The 22,337-nt window shown below is 43.5% G+C and overlaps 1 protein-coding gene across 5 annotated transcripts in view; it reads left to right on the plus strand.

The window, feature by feature from the left end:
• Positions 1 to 22,337, plus strand: part of NHS (NHS actin remodeling regulator) — a 237,171-nt gene that overhangs the window by 187,244 nt on the left and 27,590 nt on the right. Inside the window, exon 1 of one of the 5 annotated variants that reach the window (XM_083612240.1) lies at positions 2,153 to 2,250. The exons of the other annotated variants lie outside the window; for them this stretch is intronic. Coding sequence (XP_083468366.1) covers positions 2,199 to 2,250 — 52 coding nt within the window. The 5' untranslated portion in view covers positions 2,153 to 2,198. Of the gene's footprint in view, positions 1 to 2,152; positions 2,251 to 22,337 lie in introns of those variants that run through there. 5 annotated transcript variants of the gene reach the window in all.

Genomic DNA, 22,337 nt, shown 5'->3' on the forward strand with positions numbered 1-22,337 from the left:
AATGACCAATTGAACCAACAAACTCAGGGGGTTATGAGTATCACAAGGTGGGTGTCTTCAGGGGGTGTTGATCAGAATAAAATAAATTCTTCTGAAGAAAATACGTTGCCCCATAGTAGAGGTCAAGGGTAGCGTGTGGAACATAATCTGTAGGGGTGGACAAATGTAGCCTAGCTCATCTCATCCTGTTTCCATATGTGGACATCTTAAAAGCTTATCTTGTGGCCCATTTCTATGCATATTTTTTTTAGGATACTTTCTGGGAAATTCTTTAAAAACCTGCACAGAGAAACGGTCACACACACACACAAACCAAAACTGTATGTATGAAGGGTCATTGTACATACAAAAAGATGCCTGCACCCATGGTGTTCAGATAGGGGATGGGGGACTCTGTCTGTTGCATATGTAGGAATACGGGAAATGATGTGCAGTCACTTCCTCAACTGTTTTTGAAAAAAGTGGTTTACCTAGGACAGCAGAGGTGCTGCACTTTCAAAGCTGTTCTAAGAAGCGTTAGAATGTTAAAACAAGGCAAGGGAGAGATAGCAAGCTTTTGGATTACCTTAAGTGCAGTGAACAAACCAGCCCCCCCCCCCAGGTACATAGATCTGCAGACAAAACCAAAAATCTACATTCCGTTCCAGGAAGTTGCTCAATGAGATGAATGAGGGGGGTGTGCAACAAATTCTGACCTGGCGGAAATTTTCTGACATGTCCACATATTTGCATAGGTAGCCAATATTGGCCTAAGTGAACAGATTCCATGTGGTCACCCAGAAGTTTTTGACCACCAGTAGACTGTAGATTTCTTCTCATATGTTCTGGGAAGTTCTGTGGGAATTCCCACCCACCCCCTTAGCCAAATTGACCTTCCCTCCCCTTCAAGGAAAGGTGATTTTCAGCCCTTTTGTGCCTTATAGTTTCCACCCAGCAATTAGACCGTTCGTGACCACCTTCTGAGCCTATTAAGGTGTTCCCCTGAATGCATGTGATTAAACGTGGGAAGGGGGTAGGAACACACACACACACACGCCCTGCCCCCAACATCCCAAGGCATGTTGGCTCCATTTCAGACCTTCCTCCATTGAGAGCGAGGGTCTGAAGGGAATGTCCAAGAGTGTTTTGAACAATCTCTGTGATTGGGAACCCTGTCTTATTGGGGTTCCAGATCAAGATGAGGGTTCTAAGCCTATGTTCCATGCGAGCTGGCTTCAAGTAGAGCCAATGCCCTCAGGGATATGGAGGGGTAGGGACTGTGTGTGCTTCCTTTCCCCTCTCAGCCCAAATGTGTTCATCCCAAATGCCTGACCATGACAGAATATGGGGAGAATATTCAGAAAGAGATGGTAGCTGGGTTTTTATTTAAGCTTATCATACAGTTTTTGCACTTCACAGGTTCCTTCATCCATTGTCCCCAAGTGACGAAAGAGTTGTGAAATGCCTGCTTTGAAGGCTCAGTGGCCTTTAATGTAGAAAAGAGAGAAAAAGATAACCCCGAGCAACATGCCAAAGCAGCGGACGGGTTCCTCTCCACCCCTCACCCAGATTTAGAGCTTGGTGGTGGAACAACTCTGTCTCACTTTGCAGAGAACAGGCCTTCAAGTTAGAATGGAAGCAGAATGCCAGCACATAGCCTGGCATGCTAAAGGCATGAGGATTTCTGCCAGCGTTTCCATTAGATTCATTGTTGTGAACTGCCCTGTGATCTTTGGGTGGAGGGCTGTCTACAAAATTAATTAATTAATTAATTAATTAAATAAATAAATAAATAAATAAATAAATAAATAAATAAATGGCCCCTGATGGGTCCAATAGTCTGAACTCCCAAAATAAATTTCCCAGCATATACCCAATGTGATGCATGTTTTCTGGTAGTAATGTACACATAACAAATCCATGTCAGTAAGTTGTGCTATAGAAGAATAGGGCTCTCTCTCGCTCGCTCTCTCTCTATATATATATCAGAGAGATCTGCATAGGCTGAGGCTACCCATACACATATAGTGATTCCCCTTTGCTGCCAGTGATACAGCTGCTGCTGCTGCTGCTGCTGCTTCTGACTGACTCTGACTCTGCTGCTGCTGCTGCTGGGAGGGAGGGAGGGAGGGAGGGAGAGAGGATGCAGTATCAAGCACCTGCCCTCCATTAGGCCATTGAGACTTATCAGGGATGGGTAGTGCCTGGCCACATCGTGGATGGGCAAATCCCAATGCAAGCTGCAGCGGTACCCAAGGAGAAGATGCACAGGTATGGATTGGGGAGGTGGAGGGGCGTGGAATTGGGTGCCCATAGCAACCAGCAGCCCAGCTAGCTATGCAGCAGGCCTTGCATTATAGCCGGCCTGCTTTGCTGATGGTTTTGTGGCTGTAGAGAGGGTGCCATGCAGTCAGCTTCTCTGCAGTGAGTGTCAGCAATGGAATCGGGGTTCTCTCTCTCTCTCTCTCTCTCTCTCTCTCTCTCTCTCTGAAAGTCCCCTTTAGTGATGCTTTAGAGAATGAAGGCTTAGGAGAGCAGCAGGGCGGGGGGAAGAGAGATGCTTCCAAGTATTTCTGCAGTGTGCTCACAAGCCGGCTTTTTCCTCTCTCTCCTGTAGCTTTGCCGGTCAGAGGATTTTACTGCAACATCTTCTCGGCAGATAAGATAGACAGGGAATGCTAAATGCAGCCCCAGAATGCTGAGTACCCTATGCATTCTCCAGAGGAATGTTCTGGATGGAGCCATGCATTGCTTGCAGCCAGTGCTTCTTTGCACAGCTTGTGGTGGCAAGCAAACTAATCTGGTTTCAATAGCATAACAATGAGACATTTCGCTTTTCAGCAAATGCAAGGTTATAAAAATCCAAGCAGTGCTATGTCAGGCCAGAGTCTTTGTGTAAAACTGCCAGGATTCAGACTTTGGCACCACTTGAATTCAATAGATGAGCTCACCGCGGGTAGCTCCCATTCAGAATTATTATTTTTCCCAGTTCCATAGTAAGAGTTGGAATCGTGTATTGGTGATGTAATATCCAGAGGGGAGGAGGATAAAAAAGAAGATATGTTGCAGTTCTGATACAAGAAAGCTACAACACACAGAGAGAGAGGAAATAAAAGTGTGTTAAATAAACACACACGGGCAGAATCCAGGCAAGGCGATTTTCTCTCACTGCCGTTTAACGATGAATTTGGTGTGGCATAATCTGTGTTTTATGCATCCTGAGACTGGGACAAATAGGATTTCTTAAGAGATCTCTGGATGTTTCTGGGGCCTCTTGACGGTGCATTTAAGCAAAATGATGCTGCAGGAGACTTAAGAGAGATGCACTTGCAGTACTGCACTGACATGGCCCGATGCAGAACCAGGAACTTGGATAGTCGTGTTTCATTGGCCAACTCGGGATGATAAGTGTAGCAGCTTCAGCTCTTTTGGCAAGTGAATGGGGGTGAGGACTAGGAAAGGGAGTGAGTAGATCAGCAGTGACGTCATTTTTAACCAATTCCTTACACAGTTGGGGAATGAAGTTAAAAGGAAAAGCTGCAATCTCTGGGTGACTCTAGGCATTGGCTGGAGAATCTAAATGAGCAGGAGTTTCCCCAATGGTAATACATTTTATTTCCTATGTTAATCCACTCCTTCTAATCCTTTTATTCTGGTTAAATCAAATATTTTATTTTATTTTATTTTATAATTGCAATGTGACTTTGTTTGCTTATGGCTTCTTAAAAAAATTGTCTTGCATTGTCTTGTAAGTTTTATCTTAGCAGTCGTAGTAATGTGTTGCTCCTTTCTGTAAGAATCACTGCCACTGGCTGTAAGAGTTTAGTATGCAGCATTTATGCTTACCAGCAAGGTATGGAAATGCAGAAGCTGTCAGGCACCGAGAAATCTCTGGCATGGGAACAAGGCTGTACTTCTCAAATTGCAGGTGGAAGGAAAATTATATAGGTATTAAAAGCTCAAAGGAAGGGCACTAAATCTGACTTTTAAAAAAAAGGATTCACAAATAAGAAAGGAAAATGTATTTTGTGTGTGTGTGTCCTTAATAGAACTATTCTAATAACCTAAATGAGTACTACTATCCATGCTGGCCCCTTTCCCCAGAGCCTGCTTCTCTCCCCAGCCCTTCCATAAAAGGGTATTGAAGGTGAGGCTGCCCTTTGGCCATTCAGCCACACACCTGGGATTTTCTGAGTGCTTGCACCTAAAAATAAAATGCAATGTTCATGCAGTAGTTTCTGCTAAGGTCATTGTAAGGGGGGGGATGTCATACATGGTGGAATGATTGAGCCAAGATGGTGGGCAGTTGCTCAGTGGTGCTGGTCTTTGCAATACTTCTGCTACTTTGGCCGATTTTCCCTTTTTCGTGGTTTATTTTGATTTTACATTATTTGGTCTGACACAAGAGCTGCTAATAATGCCTGCCCTGTAAGCCCAATTATGATTTGCAAAACTAGTGCTTGAATCCTCTCTACTCCTCCTGCTGAGGGCTAGATCTGTTTGCTTCTTACTCTGCAAAGGCACAGAGCTGACTCATAGAACCCATTTGGATTTGTGTTGTGTTGCTGATATATGTGATACAGAAAATGCCAGTCCTTTATGATGGCACCAGCTACTAAGAAGTTAGGAAAGGCTTTTGAGGTGTGTGTGTGTGTGTGTGTGTTTTCCTTCACAGGAATGCAAAAGGCACAGAGAAAAATTATGAGCACAATAAGAAATGGTGATCGTGATTGACAAATCCTCACCACTTATCCAGGATGCAAAATATTGGAGAGGGTTGTGAAATTCATTGCCACCAGTAAACATGCTCAGTAAAAAGGCTGGCTTTGCAGTGATTATGATAATGTTAGAGGCTTGTATCACAGCAAACTCTTCTTTCTGCAGTGTGGTGCATTGTACAAGAGGGAGTGGATGCCCCCTAATCGTTCCCTTCTCATATCCTCAGTTGCCCTTGGAAGATAGAACAGTATTTTTATTTTTATTTTAAATGGTCGGTTCACAGCTAAGCTTTCAGGTTCCTCTTCTACAGAGGCACCTGTGTTGCCATTTGCTGATTATAATGAAAGCAATAAGAAGGGGCAAGTGTGGTTGCATGGTGACTGAATGGCAGAGGGCAGAATCGCATGTGGGAATGAATGAAGGGGTAACCTCAGTGGGTTCTACCTCTATAATGCAATTCCCCACCCCCACCCCCCACCCCCCACCGAATGCTATCTATAGTTAAATAGACTTTGACTTCCTTGTGATCTTCATACCTCTAGTTTATAAATGATCTGTATTATTACATTCATAAATTAGTTTGACAAGCATTGTGGACGTGGCATATGGAATAATTAATCTGGCTGTGATGGAAGAGTACAGGAAACACTAGGCAATGTTCTCTCACAAATATGACACTGCACAGTCGCCTGTAGGGGGAAAATATCCCTTGGGCATTGGGTGTTTCTTATACCAGATGAGCCCATTGGTCCTTCCAGCTCAGTATTGTTAACACTGACTGGGTTTCAGGTAGCAGTGTTTCCCAACCCTCCCTGTTCTTGCTATTTCAGTTATTTTTAGCATTGATGATACAGAGTTCTTGCTACTTGACATTCATGATACCAATATTGTAGATCTGCTCCTTCATGATCCTGTTGATGAAAAGAATTGTATGCAGAGTGGGGTTTATATTGAGTAATATCTATATCTATTTCTATATCTATATCTATATCTATATCTATCATCTATCATCTATCATCTATCTATCTGTCTATCTAATCTCCTGTGATTGGTGTTGCAGCAGCAACTGAGGATGCTCAGTGGAACATATTGGTGAGAAACTCAGAAATGTATAAAAGCTTAAGGCTGGAAAACAAATAGGAAACCAAGTACTAGGATGTGTTCATTGGCTCCTCAAAGTAACCTCAGCTGAGTATCTGCAAAGGAAGAAGTCATTCCAGGTTCAGGTCTTTGCGAATCGGCAGTGCAGGAGCAATCCATATTTAGAAATTGGTCAAAATGCACTGCATATTTTCTATACCTAGAAAAACCATAGTTGCCTGTGTGATTAACAGCCTTGCAGAAGAAACATGGGTTGTTATTGTAGTGATATTCAGGAAGGTTTCTGAGGACACCAACAGAAGGCTTACCACTAGCTCTTGAACAAGTTTGCTTGGATGAGCTATACATTACACATGATCAGTTGAAGTCGCCTGAGGACTGAACCACTTCAGGAGGGATATGTTTTGCACTGCTCCCCACTGTAAAAAAGAAACCCCCATACTTGTGAGATGGGAAATAGCTTGTCAGGGAGAAAGGTTTAACTTAGGTGCCAGCTCATTGCATGTAGGGACATTTGTTGATGTTTTTTAATATGGCCAAAAAATATGCTAAAAAAATAAACCACCTTTCGGTGGTAGTATAGTCTGAATTCTGTCACTTCGGTCCAACACATTCAGTGCAATGTCTAATGGTCATGAATCCCACTGAGTTCCATCAAACAAATTAATTATCATTGTTTTTGCCAGGGGTGAACCTGATTCTGCACATTTAGACCCAACAAAAAGTTGCCTGAATGTTACTTCATGTCACGAGAACTGCTAACCCAGGGAAAGATGGCTTGGTATTGAAACCTTAGTGTCATGACCCAGAGTCCAGCAGCAATCAAGACTTGGAGTCGAAGGCTGCAGAGTCTCTAGCTAAGGAGCCAAACTAGGTGCCGGGCTCCGAGTCTGCTATGGGAGACCAGGAGACAATGGAGGCTGAGGAGCCCAATGTTTCCCACTGCACCTTACAGTCCAGCAGTGCTGGGATGTGGGAAAGGCCCATTAAGCAAGTTGATGGACTGATTCATTGAATCCAACCCTGTATAGCGGAGAATATGATCTCGTACTTTAGTAGCACCTGAAATATTTACTCCTGCTCCGTGATACTGGCCGCCATTTTTGCCCCTGGTGTCAATGCTTAGCCTTATTGGGCTACAATGAAATATGCTGAACGGCTGCTTACAAAAATATCTGTCTGTTAGCAATGATGACACAATTCCCACAGATGGAATTGGCTGAAACCTAGTCAGATGAATGGTTCTAATGTGAATTGGGAATAATGCAACATTACTTGAATTCAGTGGCTGCAAACCTTGTCCCAGCTTGTGGAACATAGCATAGGAGCATATTTTGGGAAGCCAGGAGGGGCAGAGCCAGGCGGGGTAATCTGGGGGCACATGCTTAAAAAGGCTCAGTCTTGCTCTCAACCTTGGTTGGGTCAAGTTGCTTACTTGGAGCTATCCATGGTCCTGCAACCTCTGAGCTGCCTTCTCCATGAGATCTGGTATTGGGACAGAACAATGGAACTTAGGATAGATTTGCATGCCCGTTACCATGTCAAAGTTTGTATTTTGTGTTTACACTTGTTGCCCCCCCATCACACATACAGCTATCCATGGTGTATGTGTGATTTTATAGAAACATAAGCTGCCTTACATTGAGTCAGACCAATGGTCCATTTAGCTCAATGTCTCTCCAGCTGTTGTTGGACTACAACTCCCATCATCTCTGACCACTGGTCCTGCTAGCTAGGGATGAGGAGCATTGTAGTGCAACCACAGCTGGGGATCTAAGTTTGAGAAACACTGGTCTACACGGACTGGCAGCAGCTCTCAAGGATTTCAGCCAGGGGGTGTTTGTAATCCTACCTGGATATGCCAAGGATTGAACCTAGGACCAAAGCTCGAACCTTGAGTGATGGCCCTATGGTTCAACAACACACAGCAAGGTAGCACAGCATTGATGAGCAATGGATGTTTTTTTCATAGTGATGTCCGTATCATTTACCTACAATATCAGAAGGTGCATGCTCCTGAATGTCAGTTGCTGGGAATCACAAGTGATTCAGGTCCTGCCTATGAGCTTCCCATGGGCATCTGGTTGGCCACGGGGACAACAGGATGCTGGGCAAGGTGAACCTTTGGCCTGATCCTGTTGTTAGTCCATTTTGGAATGTAAGCCAAACGCTGCCAGTCACAGCTAGCAGGGAAAGGCATGCTTAAACTAACCAGAGATTAAACTTAATCTATTCTCTGAATCATCCTAGTGCGCTTCACACAATATAGTGTGCTAGTTATTATTTTACCTGTCCACAGGCAATGCCCCTTAAACATTCCTAATATTAAATTAGCGTCACTTTACTAATGGCATAAGAAGGGCAGGATTAACTTCTATCTTCACATTTACGGTTCCACAACTTGCCCTCCAATGGTCCTATTTCAGCCAGGACTGCCATGTTTTTCAGAGTGCCGGCCCCAGGGAAAACGCCAACCTCCAAATGTCCCAGTTGTCAGGATGCATTTGTCTCTCCTTCCCTCCCTCCTCCTTTTCTACCTCCGCTTTTGCATTGTAAATGTCTGTGGTAGCTAAAACTGAATCCCAGCATAAGCACCATTGCAGGCGAGCTGCCTAGGAAGGTGGAATGTCTTGCATGTATTTTAGGAACCTAATTAGTTATGGAGATACTGAAGTATCATTGTCACCTAACTGGTAGGGGGTTTTTTTGTTAGAGGCAAACGGTAGCAGTTTGTTAGATCGAGGTGGGGCACCTTGCTTATTTGCTTCCCAGCGTGGAGGTGATTGCCAGTAACTGAGGGCCTTACCCCTTTCCCTCTAGGTAACCAGCAGTGATGTGCAGTGTTGGGAAGCCAGGTGAGCAGTGCTACCCACCTTGCCTGCCACTGCTGGTATGAGTAGGTGGGAAAAGGCATTAGGACAGCGATGGAGCATTTGCTTTGCATGCAGAAGGTCCCAAGTCTAACCCTCGGAATCTCCAAACGTGGCTGGAAATGTCCCCTGTCTGAAACCCTGCAGTGCCACTGCTGGTCAGTGTAGGAATTTCTGAGCTAGATTGACCGATGCTGTGACTCCAGCATCTTTCCTATGTTTCTTCTCCATAAAGTACAGGCAACTCCCAATTTACCCGGAGGTTACATTCCAAGGCACAGCACATTTAAGTGAAATTGTGTACATTTGAAACACCATTGAAAAAGCCTGCAAAAGCCCCATTCTGTCCCCGCCCCTTTCTGTGACGTTTTTGGGTCACTTCCGGGTTTGGCACAATGCGTGCACCATCATGCACTTATCGGACACGCCTCAAACAGTTGCTGCCTGTCCTGCAGTACTTTCTGGTGTACTCAAGAACTAGCCTCTTTTATTCTGAGTCACGCAACAGGTCACAAAATAAAATTTTAAAGTTCTGTTACACTTTGCAGTGTCTCTCACATGCCTGTCAAGTGCAGAATCACTTGCTTCCAGGGCTTTAATTGGAACTTACCAGAACTCAGTTCCGGCACCTCTCAGGTGGGCAGCGTTGCCATTCTAAGAGAACGAGGGAGGTGAGTTCTGGCACCTCTTTTTCTAGAAAAATAGCACTGCTTGCCTCCAGTAAATGTAAAACTGCATACTACTACTACAGTGGTACCTTGGGTTACAGATGCTTCAGGTTACAGATGCTTCAGATGCTAACAGACTCCACTAACCCAGAAATAGTACCTCGGGTTAAGAACTTTGCTTCAGGATGAGAACAGAAATTGGGCGGCAGTGGCAAGGCAGCAGTGGGAGGCCCCATTAGCTAAAGTGGTACCTCAGGTTAAGAACAATTTCAGGTCAAGAACGGACCTCCAGAATGAATTAAGTTCTTAACCCGAGGTACCACTGTATTTATTTTGAATTATTGGGGGATAGCTCAACCGGTAGAACGTAAGACTCTTAATCTGTGGGTCATGAGTTTGAACCCTACATTGCTGGGGGCTGGATTTGATGTCCTTCCCAGTCCCTTCCAACTCTGTGACTTCTTTCCAAACGGAGGCATTTCCTGAATTTTATCAAATGAATGGATGTCGGCTCTGTCATGGGATTTTACCCTGATAGGTAAATGGATCCTCCAGGTTCAGAAGCAGCATACCTTGGGGTGGTAGTGGGGTGGAAAGTGGGAGAAGGCCTGCTTCCTTCCTGCCCTGCTGCAGGCATCCCAGAGTCCTCTGGCTTGCTGCAGTTGGGAACTGGATGCTAGACCGGGCCGACTTTGAGCTTGTTGCCACATTTGAGCATTTAACCTCAGCCATCAATGCGAAGGTGGGAGATGCTGCAGACCAAACAAATCTTTCCACCAGGTAGGAGGCCCCCTAAGTGCCTTGATGCATGCAGGTGTTTGTAACCGTGGAATCTTAGCACTCACAGATTTTATTTATTTGGGCATGGCACAGGCTATCAAAATTTATCTTCCAAATGAGGGATGTAATTATATTTTGATAAAGATCCGGCAATCCAGGGAGAATGAAAAGTTAAGGGTTGCTGGGATACCAATGACTCTCGCTTACGAGGAGGTGGCTGTGTGTGGAATACTAATAGGCTGGGGTTGCCCAGCCTTCCTTATCTAGACTTTTCCAATAGTGTTTGATAACGCGAGCAATCGAGTGCTGTTATTCTGGCAGAGTGATTAGAGATACGACTTGTCTTTTATGAATGAAAAGGTGACATGCGCAACATGGAAAGCAAAGATACGTCCTGGCATTTGATATATTGTGAGCATTCAAGGGTTTGGCATTATAAATTGTGCCTGTATTATTGAGGCTGCAGAAATAAACTTGTGTGTGTGTGTGTGTGTGTGATTTCATGCTTCTGGTTTCCAGGGTGTGGCACAATGCTTAAATTCTGGAAACACATGGAAGAATAAGGATGAGCAAAGGACAAATGAATTTATTCCTTCCTTGTATTTTCCTGCTTGTGGCCAGATACCATAGGCTACCACAGCCACCACAGCCGTTGGGTGGGGTGAGGCTGCGCCTGCGCCTGTGCCTGGCCACCTCTGCGCTGATTTCTGGCAAGATCTTGCGAGATCTCCCCCGAAATCAGTGCCAGTGCCGGCATCGCTTCTCTGCCATCACCACAGGCAGCAGCGGCCGGCACTTCCTGATTTGCCTCAAACAGCAAAATGGGGTCATTGGCCCTGGCCACAGCACATCTTATCATGATTATATTTGTTACCCATCCTTCACTATCACATGCATATGCCATAAAGCAGGGAAGGGAGATCTCAGGCCCCGATGTGGCCCATGGGACTTTCCTTAGGCCACACCCCTTCTCCTCAGGCCACGCCCATCACCTGTCCTGCTTTGCACCCTCCCTGAGTGTTTCTGCCTGATTGCAGTGTGCCCTTGAACTCCCATAATGCTTTGTGCTTGCCTGCAAGGAGACTAAAGAGGGGTGTGACTGTAAAAATTAGTTCAGTGCACAGAGGTAAAATTGGCATGAATTGCTCTGTCCATTTTTGCCTCTGATCCCACCCACCACTGGCATGTCCCACCTCACAAGGTTGTCCAGAAGGGAAAGTGACTGTTGGGCAGAAAGGGGTTCCCCATCCCCAACACAGGATGCATGGAATGCAAATCTTTGCTAAGTGGAGCGAGCTCAAACAAATTTGTGGTCTGTGGTTATCAAGTCTGTTAATGAAAATTGAAAATCCATCACAAAGAAATGCCCGAAGTGTGAGAACATTTTAGAAACTATCCAATTTTGGGTTGCATAATTAAGGTTTCGGTCCTATGTACTTCTCCAATTGGGAGCAAGTCCCGTTGAAGACAGTGGGATGCACTGCTAAGTCAACATCCAAAGAAGCAGGCTATGAATGTTGAAATAAAAAGAGATGGGGAGACAGAGGAAGAGTTCAAGAGACCCATCCTCTCACCCAAGTCAGGGTGAAGGGGAAAGGATGCCTTTCAGATGATCAGTCTGGTTCTTACTCCTATTTCTGATTCTCATTCCCACCAATTAAAACTTAATTTTAAAATCTCAGTTCCTCATTCCGGAAAGAGACATTTAAAATAGAGTTTTGGGGAGAGGAAGCAAATGTCCACAATTCACCCTGCTCCCAAGCTTCCTGAGTCGACTAGGAATGTATAAAGTGGATTTCTAAGTGCATTTGGAAGAGCACAGTGAGAAACCTTTCTGCATCTGGGAGCCCTTCCTTATCAGGGTTCCCAGTAATAAGGAACTTCACCCAAGTACCATAATTTAGACCTGGAGTGGCTAATGGTTGGCCTACAGGCTGGGTCAGTGCTAGCCAAATCCTTTTTTGGCTACAAGTCTGTGATACAAGTTCACTAATCATTTCATTGTCTTTTTGCAATAGAGTATGGCAACTTTTGTAATGTGCTGTGCTTTGAGCTCTACTGCTCTAATAAATATATACCACTTAATGGCTCCATAGTTGTTAAAAATGACTGGGTGGTCTCCCTCTAATACTTAATGAACAACATCCTCATTATGAATCTCAGCCGACCATAATTGCCCTCCTTGTTGGCAGACTTAACAGAGATGTGAAGAAGTGTGATAAGTGCTGAACACAGATTGCCATGTGATGACAGTGCCTTCAATACAAAGTTCAGGAATAGAGGTTGCTTGATGAAGCTCTGGAGTAGCTGAATTTCAAATGCTAATAATAATACAGTGGTGCCTCGCAAGACGAAATTAATTCGTTCCGCGAGTCTTTTCGTCTTGCGCGGTTTTTCGTCTTGCGAAGCACGGTCTGTCGCATCTGCACCTCTTCAAGCAGCTTTAAGAAAAAAGGAAACAAACTCGCAAGACGTTTTTGTCTTGCGAAGCAAGCCCATAGGGAAAATCGTCTTGCGAAGCAACTCAAAAAACGAAAAACTCTTTCGTCTTGCAAGTTTTTCGTCTTCCGAGGCATTCGTCTTGCGAGGTACCACTGTAATACCTTGCCCAACTGGCTGGGTTTCCCCAGCCACTCAGGGCAGCTTACTGCATATATAAAACATAGTAAATTATCAAACATTAAAAACTTCCCAATACAGGGCTGCTTTCTGATGTCTTCTAAAAGTTATGTAGTTCTTTATCTCCTTGACATCTGAAGGGAGGGTGTTCCACAGGGAGGGCGCCACTACCGAGAAGGCCTTCTGCCTGGTCCTCTGCCTGGTTCCCTTTAGGTAGTTAAGTAACTTTTGTAATGTATATATTGCAAGGATTTCTCAAAGGGAAAACTAAAAAAAAACATTTTTTGCCACACTGTATTGTTGCCAAATCTTGTGACTGTCTCTTCACGTGAAGTTTCCTGAACAAAGATGATATGGGACACTTCTGAAAATGTAATATGACTGAACCCTAGAAACGCATGGTAGAAGACCAACTGACTACTGTAGAGTCTAACAGAAGGCATTATACTCTTAGTTATGTATTAAAATGTACAACTTATAACGCATCAGAGTTCAGGTTTAGATGCAGGCAGTAAGTCTGCAAATATATGACGCAGTCATCCACAGCCATCCAAAACTTTTATCACCTTACTGTATCTTCAGTGAATGCTCACAGCACTGAACGTATGATAGAGCATTCTTGTATTTTGGACTGGCTTTGGCTAGGGATGGATGGACAAATCTATAAGTTTTGGTTTCTGCCAGTTTCTCATTTTTCCACCCTTAATTTCAGCCTCCTCCTTTTCACATGCATTTCTCCTGATACAGTGGTACCTCAGGTTACAGACACTTCAGGTTACAGACTCCACTAACCCAGAAATAGTACCTCGGGTTAAGAACTTTGCTTCAGGATGAGACCAGAAATTGCATGGTGACGGCATGGCAGCAGCGGGAGGCCCCATTAGCTAAAGTGGTACCTCAGGTTAAGAACAGTTTCAGGTTAAGAACAGACCTCCAGAACGAATTAAGTTATAAACCCGAGGTATCACTGTATATGGTTTTTGTTATGTTATTTTACCTAATAAATGAACATCCACAAGCTATTTTCCTTAATACAGGGTAGCTTTGTAAGTTCTTTTCACTACAACATGCATTTATGTGCACTATTTTGGTTAGAGAATTGCATCGCCAAATTTTGGAGGAGTTTGAATTTCAAAGGATAGCTGTGTCTCAGTTTGCACGTTGAGTTGGGAATTTGCAAATCAGTACAAGTTTACAATGCAAGCAGAATGAATTCCTTCCCCTTACCTAGCTTTGGCTGTGAGGGAAAACATTCTGCAGAAGAAACAGTTGGAGTGTGTGAATTTCATGTTTCTTTCCTTATTTCGTTGGTGTGTGTGCTTCCATTTCTCTGCTGCTTTAGAAGAAAGGTTCATTGGTGTAGGAGGCAAGCATCATATTTTGTAAGTCAACTAATTCCCAGCTAGTCTGCTTAGCCACAGAAGTAGAGCAACAATAGAAGGCTTTCTCTGTAGGCAGTTACCTTGTTATCCACTGGTAGTCCAATAAAACTGAAGAGAGCTCTGACACCGTGGTGACCTTGCTGAAATTCTTTTACAGCCTTTGCTTTGGGAAAGGCCTGTTTTGTTCCCTTGTTCCTTGTTTGTGCCAACATTTGTATTTGATCTCTTGCTGGTTGTCACTAGTAAGCCAGGACCTGAAAGAAGTTGCTTTCAATTCCTCTGCATGATCAAAGTCTCTTCGTGGAGTTTATGTGGGTTTCTTGCCTCTCTGTTACATAACAAAGCAAAAACCTGCCACTTAAAATGACAGCTTCAAATTTCTCAAGGAAGGAAGGGATGATGGGAAGGGATCACTCCAATCGCTTGAAGAATATAAAGAGGGTGGGAGTTTACACACACACACACGTGCTCTGGGGTTCATTTGCGCTGGCCTTTGCGAGGGAAAATGAAATGCTGCAGTTTTATGCATACAAACCAGGAACCTTTCAACCGTCTTGGGAATTATGCTGGAGCTTTCCTATACTGGTGTGGTGTGTGTTTTTTTTTCCCCTTCTCCATTTTGCTTACTAAGTTGCTTCTCCAGACAGATTTGCTTCTGCATGTATCAGGACCAAGCGCAGAGAGCGAGTATCGCAGCACATGCATTATTGATTGTTTCAAACATATATTAATAGATAAGCATGTTGCGGTACTTCTCAGTGTATTCTGTCACAGCGCATTAGAGCGGATGAGTTGCAGAGGGATTTGTTCTTTGTGGAATACAGTGTGTTTTTCAGATGGGAGATTCCCACTGGCACAGGAAGGCACATGTGTGTGTGTGTGTGTGTGTGTTTCTATTGCACATGGACGCAATGCACATACAAGTAGACAATCAATTTTTATCCCTACTCCTCACTTGGAGGGAGGGATTAGAAGGGCAAATCCATTTAGGGAAACACCCTCCCATCTCTCTTCAGCCTCTCACTGCCTTTCTTTGCTACTCAGCGCTGGCAAAGTGCTTCTGTGCTCCACTCCCCCAGCTTGAACCCTTTCCTCTTCGAAGCAATCTAGGTCACTAAGTAAAGGAGGAGGCGGGGGACATGGAGAAAACAGAGAAAAGGAATTGGGTTATGATGGAACTTTCTAGGAATGAAGCCTACGTACATCTCAGGGACAGGTGTTCTTTTGTACATAAAGCCTTTGGAACAGCTCGGGCTCATGGCAAGCTATTTGCAATGCATGGATATTACACTCAGGTATGCCTGATTGAAGTGGTAGGAATGACACTTTGGAGCAGGGTGCACTCCACATCAGGATCCCTCATCATAGGGATCATAGGGCTAGAGAGCACCTCCTTTGCATTCAGAAGGTCTAAGGCTCAATCCCAGCCATCTTTAGTGACAAAGGTAGCAGATTCTGCAGGTAGCAGGTGATGTGGAAGACTACCGCTTGAGATCTTGGGAAGCCATCGTCAGGTAGAGTTGACAATACTGGACTATTCCCCAAACCTTGAGTCACATATTTTGAAACAGAAGGCTCTGTTGTAGAATTTGGCCCAAAAAGCCACACTCCCAAGGATGCTATTGAGATATCTGAAATCTGTTCATTTGGAGAGCCTATGTGGAAGTATTTTCCTTACTTTCCCATTCTGTCTGTGTCTTTTTCACCTTCCTCCTTCTATGTAAGATCTACCCACTGCCAATGTTCCTGCGAGAATACCTCTTCTGTTTTGCAACTGTATGTTGAACCCTTGATGAAATTACAATGGTCCCTGCACATCAGTAAACCTGACCTCTCAGCTTTCTCCGAATTGCCCAAGTGAGGTCTGAAATCCTTCCCTATGATTCTTCCTCCCTGCTACCATCTCCACATCCTCCGGACTATCACAGGCCTCAGTCACATTTTTCTGGCTTCTTTGTGTATGGGCTTCTTTGTTTGCTGTGAACGGATGGTCTCTACTCTCTCCAGTTCAGGTAATATTACTGAAATATGGCCCATGGGGGGTAGGATGCATGATCTCCATATTTCTGTTGATAGTGATTTTGCACGAGTTAAGTGGAGGCCTCCATCTTCTCTCAGTTGCGAGGTAGGATAGCAGCAGCATTGGAGCTGCTTTTCATAAGCTCATGTCAGGTTAAGCAGATCACGACTTGGAAGTTCTTTTATTATACTTGTTTCCTCCCCTGCCCCAAAGAAAAAGAAAATATACTGAAGCAATACAGATGCATATGTATTTATTGTAATAGGTCAAGTTTGAGTAACAAGGAGGGCCGTGGGTAATGACCGAGATGAATGTTTATCAATCAGTTGCAAGTTGGTGAGATTTCTCTACTGACATCTGCCTCTGTTTTCATGAAGCTACATGCCTGAGACTACCCACCTGAGATGTTTGGGTGGTACCCAACTGTTATATTCTGCATAAACCCACTGAAAGTAACCTAAGTTAGTCATGTCCATTCCTTTCAATGGGCCTGCTCCCACTCCTACACTAGTCCTACTCAGTGATGAGTACAACCCTTTGTGTCTTGATTTTTGTTGATTATTTGTTTTGCTTTTCTTTTTTTTACATGTATCTTTAATAATGCTAGTATGGTTTGTTAGAGTGTCAGACTAAAACTGAGAAGATCTAGGTTCAAATCCCAGAGGCAGACACTCTTGGCCTAGCCTACTTCACAGGGCTGTTGTCAGAATGGGAGAAGAACCAAGCACACTGTCTTGAGCTCCCTCAAGGAAAGATAGGGTATAAATGAAACATTTTTAAAACAAAATTCAGCAATAATGTTTAACATGTTTTTAAAACAAAAACATAGCAATTTCTCACAGTTCAGTTTACCAAACGATGACAAAGGATATGTGAATAACGTGGTGTATAAACTCAACCTGGTTTTAATCCCTGGTAGCCTTCATACTATGGAGGTTTTTTTAATTTAAAAAAGGCGTATTTGCAAATGTTCGCACTTGGGTGGCTTTAAAATTTATTTATTTTTATTCAGAAAAAATCTGAATGGCTTAATAAAAAAAACACAACACAACCCATTTCAGTGATTTACATAAAATAACGATCAGCAATATACAGATAAAAGCAACAAAATGGCAAAACCCAATTATACGTAATGAAGCTATATGTCTGGGTAGGCATACTGGAATATCCATATTACAGTATAGTGAGGGTGCCTGCTTAATGTTAATAAGCAGGGAGCTCCAAAGCATAAGAGCTGCCATGCTAAATAATTTTTTTGACTCCTCACAGATGTGGAACACCATTATATGGCACTTGCAAAACTGCACGTTCTGCAGATTGAAGAGGTTGAGTAGGCAGGTATTTGTGCAGTATCTGCGTATTTGGTCAGGTTTTTGAAAAAACCCAGACCCTAATTAGTCACCTAGGAAAGAGAAAGAAGTGGCTGCACATATGGCAGCTTCCAATATATCAGCGGTGGCCAACTTTTCAGAAGAGCTGAGCAGCCTAGGTGAATGGAATCGTAACTCATTTTGGACCCCCACAAGGGTGTTGAGGCCTGTTGAAAAACAGGTCCGCTAGAGCATCCTGCTTCTTGACAGGATAATTGAAGCATGTGGTTTTGTTGACCTTTAGTTATCAAAGATGGCCATTCCCAGAGCCATTAACATAAATAAAACACCCTTTCAGCAAGCGTTTCCAGATGCCACATAAAATGGCCCATAAGCTCAACTGATGTGAACAGCTGCTTTCCGTTCCAGCGTGCTTCCTCTGCTGCAGGACTCAGTGAGCTCTGGCTTGGAGCGCCCTTGGAATGGGCACGTCGAGGTGAGACATGAACGAGTTCCAGAAGACCTTCGGAAGCTTCTGGAAAGTTATTTTGGCATGTCTAGCAGCTGCTATGTGTGTGCATTTATTACCAGGGGAGGCTGGTCCACAAGGGCAACTGGGGCACTGTGCCACCAACCACAGCCTGCTCTCAGCAAACCCTCATCTGCTTGCCTTCTTACTTACAACCAGTCCAGGCCTTGGCTGCCTGCTTCCTCCATTTTAGCCTCAGGGTTGACCTTACAGAACTCAGCAGGAAGAAAGATGGGTGGAAAAACAGAAGTGGAAAGGCTCTGCCTTTCATTGGCTATGGTTCCTGTGGGACCTCTTGCCTTGCACCTTACAAGGGATATCAGCCACCACAGCTTATTACTAATAGTTCCCTATGACAAATTCTATATAATACTGCTAAAAATGATAATTACTAATAATATACAAGTATATGTTTGTTTGTACAGTTCTAAATGTTCTAAATGCTTAATATATATACATTATCCTCTTTCAGTCCTGGGAGGCCAGTCTTATATTACAGATGGGGGAACAGAAACAGGCCCAGTGCTGACTTAACACATTTCCTGGTCTCTTAACAAGATATTAGAATTTAACCCAAGAAAATCTTTAATAAAAACTTTTCTTTTTTTAGAACCCCCCCCCCCACAAGATCTAGAATTGCCACTTACTCTGTACCCTCCCTCTTCCCTTGCGCATGATTTCCTACCCCACTTCCCCTTTCAATATCATTTATTTTTAATTATTTCAAAAAAATTATATACCGCTTGGTTGGTTATAATAATAATAACCACCCTCAAAGTGGTTTGCCATAATCCACTGTAGTCTTGACACATGCTGATCATGACTGGCTTTACAATTAAACGTGAAACCAGAATTTGAAGCTGTCTTATAACTCCTGATTAATGCCAGCTATGCCTGCCCAATGCAGATGTAACTGATGAGCACCAAACCATGGTTTAGGGAATGCAAGCGCCCTGTGAGTTTGCACACTCCTCCCGTAACCTTCCCATCCTCCCTGTTCCTTTCTCCATCCAGTTCAGTTTTTTAAATACCGACAATTAGAGCTGGTTATTTTTGCTAACTATAGTGCCGAGCCATAGTTTTAAAATAGAGTCGGAAGCAGGATTGCAAATTGTGATTTGGGTTACGTATCGGGCTACTATGTAAACTACATCAGACCACAGATACGGATTTAGATATGATGATAAAAAAGAGAATGGAGGGGGAATTGTGCAGGATAAAAGTAAGAAGGGGAGGAAGCTGCTTCATCCTAAATCATACAGTTGGTCTCTCTAGCACATTATTGTCAGCACTGACTGGTAGTGGCTCTGGAAGGTTTCAAACAGGAAACATTCCCAGCCCTACTTGCAAATGTTCTTCATGCAAAGTACTGCCACTGAGCTGGGACCCACCCTCCCTGCAAATATAGGGGGATCTTCTGATCTCTCAATTATGCTTAAGAGATCAAGAGACCTTGGGCCATATTCAGTGCTACAGCTCTGCTGTCACAACAGACTTAAATGAGCACAGCAGTTTTCTCTATCTGGCTATGCATCCTCAGAATCGGCTCCAAAGGGTTGGGGGACCCTCCAGAGCATATTTGAGGTGTGTGCAGGGGGAGGAGCAAATGGAAGACCCGTTGCACCAACAGAACTACATGTGCTGAGCTTCAGATGAAGCCCATTGCCTCTACACTGGGCCATGGCTGTTTGCCTAAAGCCACCCAACAAATTGGGAGGTTTACTTTTAGCTCATTGATTTCTACCATTGCACCAAACTAGTTCTACAGCACTTTTTATCTGCAAAGTGCTTTACCATTTTTACCACACTTTCCTACATCTGCATATGAGATTAGTCACTATTGTTCCCATTTTACTGAGGCTGAGAGATAAGTTCCTTTACTTGCCCAGGACCACAAAAATAAGTTATTGGCAGAATCTGAATCCAGAGATCCAAGTCTAATTTTCTAGCTAATGGATCGCAGTGGATATTCCATGCTGCCTTGGCTCAAGAGGTTTAAGAGTGGCTTCTGCAGAATGAGAAGTGACTGCTTTGTTTAGCATGGTCATGCATGACAAGCAACAATGTGTATGCTTTGCCAGCATTATAGACTTTAACTTCCAAAATATGGCAGCAAAAGACACAAGCTCTTGCGAGGGAGGAATATCATTGAAGGCATTCTGGGCTATAAATAAAATGTACATCAGTCTTGGCACTTGCCTCCATGAAACATTTATGCACTAATATGCTTGATGTAGTTGGATGTGTTCCCAGCTTATCTTGTATCTGAGATGAACTGGTTCTGTCTTGAAATTAATTTTCTGTTTTTCTTACAATATTCTGTGGCAGTCAATGCTAGAAACAAACAGTGCTCCTTTTGACTCATCATGCAGCTAGATATGGAAGAATTGGTCCTCCCTCAGGTTCAGCTGAGGGCTTGTACAGACATGGAAATACTGTTGACTTGGGAAACACAGGAAGCTGCCATAGAGAGAGTCAGAGCAGAGCCCCTTCTGAGAATTGTCTACAGACTTGACAGGAGCTTTCTGCAGTTTCAGAGAAGGATCTTTCCCAGCCTTACCTGGAGCTGCCAAGGGGGACTGAAGCTGATACCTTTTGTGTGCAAAACAAGTGCTTCGCCCTTCCCCTTTGCCTTTCTCTTGCAACAGGGTGCAGTTTGGGGACTGTTTTAAAAGGGGTTTCAAATTGTATCAGTGAGGTAAAAGAATACCTGTTTCCTTCCCATAATATTCTATTGATTCCATATATTTTTATTTAAAGAATGCACATGCCCCTTTCCAGAATTGGAGGGCACGCTTTTAAAAATGAGATCCTTTCTCCTGCATTTCTTAAAGTATTGGCACAGGATTGGGAGTTGCACCAACACTGCAGTATGGAGAAAGTTAGGACATTGGTTGTTTATGAATTATAATCTGTACAATTCCTAGTTCAGTGGCTTAGTAGATCTGAATGGAGCAGCCCAGGGAATTTGCTGCTTTTAATGAATTAATATGTTAATTAGGAAGAATATTGCAACTGGTTGACTCTTCATAAGAGCAGGAAAGTGGCACTGAAGAAAAAAACCTGCCTGACCCACAGATTACGTCTGTAGGCTTTTTGATACCTTGGTAATGTATTATCCTGTTGTGAACAGGTGGGGAGTGTTTTGCTTTGAATTATCCCCAGTTTTCTCACACATTTTTTTGTATGGGGGAGTGATTGATCTGAGTCAAATTTTGTGGAGTACTCTTGTCTACGAAAAACTTGTGTACTTGCATAACTACTCTTAGATTCTTTCTTTTATAATCTAAGAATCAGAACAGATATTGTCTTCCCGATTTCTTAACCATGGCTAGGAGTTTAGAAGCATCGCCGTGATTTACATGCTTTCCTGTTTTTTTCCTTTTTTCTAGATAAAACCCCTCCTGTGATTTTCTTTCACCCTGTTCTAATGCATAGATGGCTAACCTTTGGCCCTCCACATGCTGTTGGGACAATAACCCCTATCATCCCTGATTATTGATCTTGCTGGCTGGAAGTGATGGAAGTCATAGTCCAACAATACAGGCCACAGATTTGTTACCCTAAACTAGAGTGTAATCCAGCCACCGTCCCCTGAGTTAGGATGTACAGTGATACCTTGGTTCTCGAACTTAATCCGTTCCGGAAGTCTGTTCAACTCCCGAAACATTCGAAAACCAAGGCACGGCTTCTGACTGGCGCAGGCGCCCTGGAAACAACAGCCAACAGCCGCATCAGACATTCGGCTTCCAAAAAATGTTCAAAAACCGGAACACTTACTTCTGGGTTTTTGGCGTTCAGGAGCTGATTTGTTCATCAACTAAACCATTTGAGAACCAAGGTTCCACTGTAATGGGAAAGTATGATAGGTTTAAAATAAGGAAATAAAAGCTTCCAATATCCTATGGCATGAGAAAAAGGAGATATGAGGATGGAGCCACAACTTGTTCACGAATCAGAAAACCATGGTTTCAATTCCATCTGCACTGGGCCTATGTCTACACTGCACTGGGACTTAACCCTTCTAATGATGCATTTAAGACTTCCCAATTACAATGTGGCAACTTGACATTTTACATATCCATCCTTTACCGCACTCCATCTGCTGAAAAAAAATATGTCCCTGACTTTTAAATCACACACACACACAAACACACATACAATTTTATTATTTATATACATTAAAATCTGCTCACTTGGGACGCTGGCTAGAATTCTTTTAAACCATATTCTCCATTTGGTAATTAAGGGTTGAGAAATTGTAAAAGAAGGAAAAGGGAAATGTGAGAGTCTAGGAAAGCAGACAGAGCCGTGGGGGTAACCCCTTGGATCTATCAAAATAAATAGAGCAGAAATCTTT

This window comes from Podarcis filfolensis (genome assembly GCF_964270895.1).
Source record: "Podarcis filfolensis genome assembly, chromosome: 4".
Classification (NCBI taxonomy): Eukaryota; Metazoa; Chordata; class Lepidosauria; order Squamata; family Lacertidae; genus Podarcis; species Podarcis filfolensis.